This window comes from Neomonachus schauinslandi, chromosome 8 (assembly GCF_002201575.2).
Source record: "Neomonachus schauinslandi chromosome 8, ASM220157v2, whole genome shotgun sequence".
Classification (NCBI taxonomy): domain Eukaryota; kingdom Metazoa; phylum Chordata; class Mammalia; order Carnivora; family Phocidae; genus Neomonachus; species Neomonachus schauinslandi.
This window is the reverse complement of record NC_058410.1, coordinates 136,400,945-136,410,411: the sequence shown is the minus strand read 5'-3', so window position 1 is coordinate 136,410,411 and position 9,467 is coordinate 136,400,945. Positions and strand designations below refer to the sequence as shown.

Genomic DNA, 9,467 nt, shown 5'->3' with positions numbered 1-9,467 from the left:
GCATCGGGCTCCCTGCTCGGCGGGGAGCCTGCTTCTCCCTCTGACCCTCCCCCCTCTCATGTGCTCTCTGTCTCTCTCATTCTCTCTCTCTCAAATAAATAAATAAAATCTTTAAAAAAAAAATAAAAAAAAAATAAAAAAAAATAAAAAAAAAAAAAGCTCCCTTCAGGGGCCTAAAAGGGGGTACAAATCCTGCTTTCTCAGAAGTCTAGCAAATAAGAGGATGAAGGTCACAATATAATGATTTAAATGAGGGACGTGATCTGGTACGTGGTCTTGTAAAAACAATGTCCATGTAAGGCATTATGGGGAGGGATGGGGAAGACTCCTAAAAATGAGAAATTGTAGCATCACAATGGATTCCTGAGAGAGCTCATGTCATCTCCTGTTTGCAGACCTTCAAACACATGGTACATTGTCTCTGTTTTCAGCCTTGACTGAAGCTGGAAGACTTGAGCCTGGTGCTGATTTGAAGGGGTTTAGGGCAGTGGTTTTCAAACGTGGCTGCCCATTATAATCACCTGGGGAGCTCTAACAAATTCCAGCTGCCGAGACCACACTCTGAACCAATGAAACCTCCGGATGAAACCCAGGTATTCACCATGTGCCAAGTTTACCAAGTTTGAGAACCTCTGGGACAGTTAAGAGGGTGGGTTCTGCAAACTGCCTGGCTTCAAATCCCAGCCCAGTCACTACCCAGCCAGGTGACCCTGGCCAAGATACTTAGCCTCTGTGAACTCTTAACCTCTCTACTGCAGAAAAGGGGTGAGGAAAATAATAAACCCTTAGAGGATTGTCCTGAGCTTTAAATAAGCTAATCTATGTCAACCACTTAAAAGAAGGCAGGCATGGATTAAGTCCCCTAGCAATTATGATCACCAGCTTTCTTATTTCATATTCCTCTGGAAGACATTCCCAGCCATTGCTCCGCCATCTGACACTCATTCTTCTAGTGTCCTGTATCATTGCTTGGTTCATACACGAATTCATTTTTACAAGAATTCACTAAGCAGCTCCTTTACTACAGGTGTGATGGAAGACAATAGGCACACCTGCCTGACCCCCTCGGTTTTTAACTTCCCTCACTGGTCTGCGTTTCCTAGTGAGATCATAAGCGTCGTGAGCTGTGAGACCACGCTTGGTGCCTGGTGCGCCCTAGCCCCCAGCGCCTGGCACCCAGCGCCCAGCGCCGCGGATTGGAAACTGCGGGGTACCACAGGTGGAAGACTGTGTTCTAGTTCTTGCTTTGCCACTTACAGCCTGGGTAATCGGGGGCAACCTGCTCGTGCTTCTTCAGTAGCTGTGCTTCCTCGCGCGTCAAGTGAGGTGACCCACCCATGACTGTCGCGAAGGTCACGGGTCTGCCCGCGCGCTGTGGATACAACCTGTAAGCAAGGGTCCACTCCCAGGCCCTCCGGAGTCAGTGCCGCGCGCGCCCACCAGGGGACAGCAGGCCGCGCCGCCCAGCGGCTGCGCGCGGGACCCGCGACGTCAGGACCAGCGCCCCGCCCCGTGACCGTGACCGAGCGCGGCGCCCGGGCGCGTCCGGCCCGCGGACCCGCCGCGCAACGGGAACGCCGGCAGCCGCGCGATGGGGGCCGAGGCGTCGGGGAGCGGGCCGGCGCTGCAGGAGCTCGTGCGCGAGGCCGAGATCAGCCTGCTCGAGTGCAAGGTGTGCTTTGAGAGGTTCGGCCACCGCCAGCAGCGGCGCCCGCGCAACCTGCCCTGCGGCCACGTGGTGTGCCTGGCCTGCGTGGCCGCCCTGGCGCACCCGCGGACGCTGGCCCTCGAGTGCCCCTTCTGCCGCCGAGCCTGCCGGGGCTGCGACACCAGCGACTGCCTGCCGGTGCTTCACCTCCTGGAGCTCCTGGGCTCGGCGCTGCGCCCAGCCCCCGCCGCCCCCTGCGCCCCCGGGGCCCTCACCTGCCACCGCGCTTTCGGAGGCTGGGGGACCCTGGTCAACCCCACGGGGCTGGCGCTGTGTCCCAAGACGGGGCGGGTCGTGGTGGTGCACGACGGCAGGAGGCGGGTCAAGATCTTTGACTCCGGGGGAGGATGTGCTCATCAGTTTGGAGAGAAGGGGGAGGCTGCTCAGGACATTAGGTACCCACTCGATGTCACCGTCACCAACGACTGCCATGTGGTTGTCACCGACGCCGGCGACCGTTCCATCAAAGTGTTTGATTTTTTTGGCCAGATCAAGCTTGTCATTGGAGGCCAGTTCTCCTTACCTTGGGGCGTGGAGACCACCCCGCAGAATGGGGTCGTGGTAACTGATGCGGAGGCAGGGTCGCTGCACCTGCTGGAAGTCGACTTTCCCGAAGGGGTCCTCCAGAGGACGGAAAGGTTGCAAGGTCATCTGTGCAGTCCCCGAGGGGTGGCCGTGTCTTGGCTCACGGGGGCCATTGCGGTCCTAGAGCACCCTCTGGGGCTGGGGACTGGGGCCGGCAGCACCACGGTGAAGGTGTTCAGCCCAAGTATGCAGCTGATCGGCCAGGTGGATAGCTTTGGGCTGAGCCTCTTTTTTCCTTCCAGGATAACTGCCTCAGCCGTGACCTTTGATCACCAGGGGAATGTGATTGTTGCAGATACTTCTAGTCAGGCTATCCTATGCCTAGGAAAACCTGAGGAATTTCCAGCTCTGAAGCCCATCATCACCCACGGTCTCTCCCATCCTGTGGCACTGACCTTCACCAAGGAGAATGCTCTTCTTGTGCTGGACAGTGCAGCCCATTCTATAAAAGTCTACAAAGCTGACTGGGGGTAAAGGGGTGCAGTGGGGGTTCTGGGGTCTGCAGTCAAAAGCCCTGGAAGGCCACTAATGAATTGTTTAACCTTGGATCAATTAACCTCCTCTCTCCAACAGGGATAATTATAACTGCCTGGCAAACTTACAGAGCTTGAGGTAATTATTAAAGAATAATAATCTACCATTTATTGAGTATGTGCACCCTGTGCTGAGAAATTTGCCAATATTAGCTCAGTGTATTCTTACACCTGTAACCAGGGAGGTAATGTCTATGATTAATCCCATTTTAGAGATGAGGAAAACGGAGACCCCGAGAGTTCAAGTGACGTTCCCAAGGTCTCATTTACTTACTGTGACAGTCACAACGGGAACGCAACTCGGACTCCCCAACCCCTTGCTCTTAAATAAGTTAACAGATGTGAAAAAAACCAACATGTGACTGTATGTACATTGTTACTCGGTGTACTCTGTTTACTGGTAGCTGTTTCTTCTGGTTGGGTGGGCAGAGAAAGGAGACTTTAGAGTGTTCAAGAGAAAATCAGGGTTGTGTGATGGGCGTGGGCAAGAGTGTCATTCAACTTGCAGCTCCTCCGATGGGGCCTTAGATGGAGGGAATGTGGGTCCTGAGTTACTTGACTAAGGAAAACAGTTGAACTGCCTGTGGAAAAGGTAAAGGTGTCTGTTAAGACCTGTGTCTCCTCCACCACAGGCACTCAGGAAACACTAGTTGGATGGTGCAGAAAAGCCTGTGTGGGGATAAGTTCGGGACCACCGCAGACCACTCCACACTCACACACCTCGTGCGAGAGGCCTGGAAGGCAGGCCTGTCCCATGTGTGCGTTCCTAGAGAGAGAAGTCCCCACAGTCGGCTCAGGGCAGGATGAGTTTGCCTGCCTCTTCATAACCAGTGGTGACCTGAAGCACTTTTGCGGTGGGCTTTTTCTCTGTGCCCCATAAATTTATCCCATTGCACACACTGCGTTCTCAATAACCAGTTCCCTTGATGCTAAGCCAGGCCCTGGGAAACCCGTGAATACTTCTCGAATTGATACAAAGCTCTGACCAAGATAAGGCCTGCTCTTTAACGTTGCAGCCGATTGAGTGAATAGGGGGAAACTTCAGGTGAAGTGGCCGGTTCTCTATAAACGGTGTTCTTAGCGAATGTCAACATCTCCGAGTTTAGGGTTGCTGGAATAGTACCAAACCACGGGCACATCAGAAGCAGGAGCAAAATAAATTTTTTTTCTCGGGGAGAACATAGTGGTTTTGAGAGGTAAGAGTTTGCTTTAGCTAATAGCTGATGTTTTATCAACAATAGGTTTCTATTGTACAAACAGGTTTGATAGATATAACGGACGCACTGAAGATAGCCCCCAAATTAGGAGTAAGCTGTGTTCCAGAAGGTTAAGTTTGTCCTTTGGAGCTAAAAGAGAGACCGTGGTCCGTGCCGGGCCCCAAAAACCCATTGTGCTTTCACTGCTTCCCTCATGTCACGCTAGGATTGCAGGGACCCGGGACCACCACTTGTAAATGCATTCCAAATAGGGATTCTGGGGACAACCTCGTTCCCCCCACCCTTCGAAGCCATCCTTAGGTCAGTGACCTCACAGGTATTCTCATCTGTGTAGCAAGAAAAGGTGCCTCAGGCAGAGATGTAGGTTCAGACTTGGTCATTTGCAGGTGGGACAACTGTGACCTTTAAAAAGTTTTCCTCAGGAACAACGACATTTTAATGGTCTCAGGGTCAGCCAATTCAAGGGACTGTCTCCTATTTGCAGTTTTAATGGCATCATCTGACTAGAGAGCTGGGTTAGGTCTTTTTAAGACAGCACTGGTAGGACAGGAAGAGAATATGCAGTGCGTGTGGAGGTATGCGGCCCAGGTGTGACTTGTTACCGTGTCATGACCCAACCAAAAGGATGGGGTGTTGTGAGTCCTTGAGAGGATGTGAGAGCGAATCAGAGAGATGAGAGTGAGTGACCTTGCTTACTACCTCTACCTGGTAGATAAGCAGGCTTGGGAGTGGGTAGGACAGGATACACAACAGAAAGACAAAAAGCTCCTCCCAGGAATGGTATCATGAAGGAGCAGGGCTTCCCCGGGGAAGACACAAAGCTTCTGGTGCTGGTCTCCAAGCATGCATCTGCTGAGGGAACAGGCTCAGTGACCTGCATGGCACACACCATGAGGTATACTCCATATACCTCAGAAAAATGAGGAGAACCACACTGGTGAGTGCAGACTTAATTATCCTTACCTCTGCCACAGGACGGAGAAATGCATACTGGTGGTCAATCCTCCACCAATGGAGATACGCTACGGAGGTGTATCATGGTGACTAGGAGAGGAACTCTTTTCTTGAAGGATATGTAGAAAATATGAGAGGAAGACGGCCACAACTCACCACAACTACCATACTGAACTGTCATGGCATCCGCTGTGCCCCTCCCCCAGCCCTGCTGATGAGCCTGACCTTCTCCAGCAGTAGCTGATTGGATAGGAGTGCATCCCTAACTACAGCCTATCCATCAACATCCCACCAAATGTACTAACTGGACCAGAAAATTGGCCTATGAATTGGCCTGGGACGAACAGGTTTTCCCAAAAAGGGGCAAGGAGATCTGATTAGAATTTCGTCCCTGAAGTTGTACATTGAGAAATATGGAGCAAATCAGGCAGATGGCAGCCTGGGAGGATGCTGAGCACATACCCAGTTGGGGGGGAGTGCAGAGCTACAGTGAGGAGACCAAATTCACGAATGAGAAGAGGCTGTAGGGCAGAGAAAAGATCCAAGTGTAGGAATCCAGGTAGGAATGGGAGGAGAAAAGGCCCCCAGAGAAGCTAACCTGGGCGGGTTTGTTCTTTGCAACAGACGGTGCCTAACAAAAGTTACACCGCGGGGTGATTTGTTTGGAGAAAACTGAGCTTGAACCTACTGATTTTGATGCCAGGAGTACGCCATGGTTTCTGAGGGGGCCACACTCTCCTCAACACCCCCGCACCTGACACTCTGGGGCCTGAGACCACAGGTACACACGTGGAGCCCCACAAGCCGCAGGTCTAAATATTTGAGTTACCAATGGAGCCAAAAACCTGTCAAATAAAATACATCTGATCCGGGCGCCTGGGTGGCTCAGTCGGTTAAGCGACTGCCTTCGGCTCAGGTCATGATCCTGGAGTCCCGGGATCGAGTCCCGGGATCGAGTCCCGCATCGGGCTCCCTGCTCAGCGGGGAGTCTGCTTCTCCCTCTGACCCTCCCCCCTCTCATGCTCTCTGTCTATCACTCTCTCTCTCTCAAATAAATAAATAAAATCTTTAAAAAAAAATACATCTGATCCTCCTCCTTTAACAAAGGTAAATATAAATGTTTAAAATGCACTTTCATTACTGTCTGGGAAGCCAGGTTTATTTTAGAATTACTTGGATGGAGTTTATGCTCCATTTTAGAGTGTCGCATTTTAAAGAAAGATCGTGATAAGCTGGAGGATGTTTGAAAGGTCTGAAGAAGGGGCACCTGACTAGCTGAGAAGAGCATGTAACTCTTGATCTCGGGGTTGTGAGTTCGAGTCCCACGTTGGGTGTAGAGATTACAAAAAATAAATATTCCTTTCACCAATAAAAGGGAAGTGCTGTGGGTAGCTGGGCAGTTTGGGGAAGTTGGTCCAGAATTAAGACAATTTGTGGTGAGTTTGCTGAGTAACTTGTAGAGTCACAACGCCCTACGGTGACGTTGCGGTAGCCTTGGTCGGGACTGGGTGGAGAACTTCATGTTCTCAGTGACCACATTTCCAATCTCACCCAGCACACGGGACTTTGAGGGATGGGGTTGCCTGAGTCACGTCTCCTGTCTGATCCTGAAGAGCAGAGACAACCCCAGCGTGCTGGTTCTCCAACGTCCAGCAGCAGTATCAACACCTGAGGGAAGAGAGGAACTGAAGGTGCTCCTCTCCCCCTCACCCGGTGGTGGGCTCGGAACATCGTTGAAGTCATCTCAGGGTTAAGTTGGCTAATAAGCCATCAAGAAGATTCTAGCTTCCAGGAACCACTCACACAGCATGGACTGCCCAACCACGGATGTTTGTTGACTGACTGGCTGCAAAGCTAATAGATGGTATATCCAATACAGTAGTTGAAGAGCAGCTCATATTTTCCCACAGAAATAATGACCTAAGAGGGGGCTAATTTCCTGACAAAGGACTCGGGTCAAATCAGTCAGTGGTTTGACTAGCAATGTCTTAAAAGTAGCTACAACAAAACTCTAACATCACATATAGGATGACCATGTGAAATTGTGCTTCAAGCGATAGCATTTTAGGACTGGAAAAAAGGCTTCAGAATGACTCCAATAACACCCGAGGCCTACAGAGTTGTGAACGGGCTGGTTTCGGTCACACAGGTAACTAAGGGTAGAACCAGGACTAGAACCTGGATCTTTCTTTAGTCCATATTGACCCCTCTCAAAGGTCAGGGGCTAGGGCTACACACATTCATGTGGGCCCTAGCACTCGCTCTTTTACTGGTAAAGTTCTTATGTTCTTTATTTATTTATTTATTTATTTTTTAAAGATTTTATTTATTTATTTGAGAGAGAGAGAATGAGAGAGAGCACATGAGAGGGGGGAGGGTCAGAGGGAGAAGCAGACTCCCCGCCGTGCAGGGAGCCCGATGCGGGACCTGATCCAGGGACTCCAGGATCATGACCTGAGCCGAAGGCAGTCGCTTAACCAACTGAGCCACCCAGGCGCCCAAGTTCTTATGTTCTTTACAAATAGAACCTTTTGTCCTAAATTTCCTTTAAGTCGGCTTGTATTTATTTTTATTTTTTTTCTTAGATTTTATTTACTTGAGAAAGACAGAGATAGTGACAGAGAGCACAAGCGGGGAGGAGAGAGCCTGACACAGGGCTCGATCCCAGGACCCTGAGATCAGGACTGGCGCCAAAGGCAGACGCTTAACCGACTGAGCCACCCAGGCGGCCCTGTTTCTTTCTCAAATAGCACCCAGGTTTGTACGCACACTGGCCCAAGAAAACACCATGGTATTTCCAAATTACCAATGAGACCATGACCGGGAGGTCCGGCTCTTTATCATTGCATAGTAGGCCCCTGAATCCAGAGTCATGAGGCTCTGCCCCAAAGGGGCCACATAGCTTCATTGCGTTTCATGGTCACCAAATAGTTCATGGTCCCTGTTACAAAAAGGACCCTTTGGTTCCAAGGCAGCATGATGAAGAAACTGAAACATAACTAACATTTTCATAACACTTGAAAATTGCTCCACAAAGCTGTTCATTTATTTGACCCTCACAGCATTTCTGAGGTAGACAGGGCCGGTCTCGTCAGGGTGACCTGACCAATAAGGAAGCAGAGACTGACAGATGGAATCGGTGAAGCGTCTGCCTTCAGTTCAGGTCATGATCTCAGGGTCCTGGGATCGAGCCCCACGTTGGGCTCCCTGCTTAGCAGGGGGGCCTGCTTCTCCCTATGCCTCTGCCCCCCCCTTCATGCTCTCTCTGTCTCGCTCACTCTCTCAAATAAATAAAGTCTTAAAAAAGAAGGAGGAGGAGGAGACTGACAGAGAAGGAATCGTATCATGATTACAGCACCAGATCCTGTTATGTTTGGGTTTCAGGGTTGGGGGGGGTAGCAAGTGTTTTCTCTAATCTCCCCCAGGTGAGTCTCTGTGAAGCCAGGGTTGGGTCCCACTGCTCTAGAGAACAAACAAATCCCAGCCATCCCTTGGTGGGCTCACATCTACAGTTGACATCAATTTGCATCAGCACCAGGCCACCCCCCAGCTTTCAGAGCTCCAGCTCCAGGGGTCCTGTCATTTCCCAAGGGCCCCACAATCTGCCCCACACTGCCTTCATTGAGGTGCTATGGAGAGAGGCCTGTTTCCATGGCAAGAGCGAGAAGCTCTGACTGGAGGGCTCTAAGTGAAGGAAGTTGAGTTCTAGTGTTTCCCGGAGACCCATTTGTGAAAGAAAAATGAAATGTGCTTGTGAGTTTTAGAAATCAGAGAATGTAATGCTTTAGCTGCCCGGCCCACCGTGGCCTGGGGCTCTCTGATCTGACATGGAGTATCGTGCAGGGCTTCCCTCCTAAGTGGCGGAGGAACTTCCAAAGTCAAGTGCTGAGTGGCAGGGTCGTGGCCTATGAAACACTGGGGCCCAATGTTCTCTTCTATTTCTCCCTCTTGCCGGGCGCCCTTTTCTTGGAGCTCACCACCGCCCCCGCCAATTGTGGAAGCAACATACATCCATAGTAGACTTGGAAAACACAAATGAGCATCAAGATATCTAATCACTTTTAATTAGAGGAAACTACTGTTACCATGTTTGAATTGAGTTGACTCATCACTGCGGAATGAGTATTCCTGGAAATCACTTGATAGATCCTGATTTTGCAAAACAGTGAATGTGTCACGTAAATTGCAAGCTCTTCTGCAAAGTACATTTAAGTTGAGGCATTTAGCTGAAGTTCAATTTTGGAGATCCCAAAACGTGGGAAGCAAAAGCGCCACGGTAGAGGGAGGGAGAAGGGTACTCACCAAATATTCAGTCTGCCCTCCACGTTTCCCAGTCTCTCTGGTTCAGTATGGCCATGAGACTAGCTCTAGCTATGAGCAGAACCCAGGACGAAGCAATAGAATCTCCGTGAACTGAGAACAAAGGAAAAGCAAAGATACAGGAACGTGTCGAGGTGAAGCAGGAGTCTC

At 50.6% G+C, this 9,467-nt stretch overlaps 1 protein-coding gene across 1 annotated transcript; it reads left to right on the top strand.

Annotated features, from left to right (window-relative positions):
• The first annotated feature begins 1,528 nt into the window (after positions 1-1,528).
• NHLRC1 (NHL repeat containing E3 ubiquitin protein ligase 1) lies at positions 1,529-2,881 on the top strand. The gene has a single exon (XM_021697058.1). It carries the CDS (start codon positions 1,592-1,594, stop codon positions 2,765-2,767), a length of 1,176 nt encoding a protein of 391 aa, XP_021552733.1. The 5' UTR covers positions 1,529-1,591; the 3' UTR covers positions 2,768-2,881.
• The last annotated feature ends 6,586 nt before the right edge of the window (positions 2,882-9,467 follow it).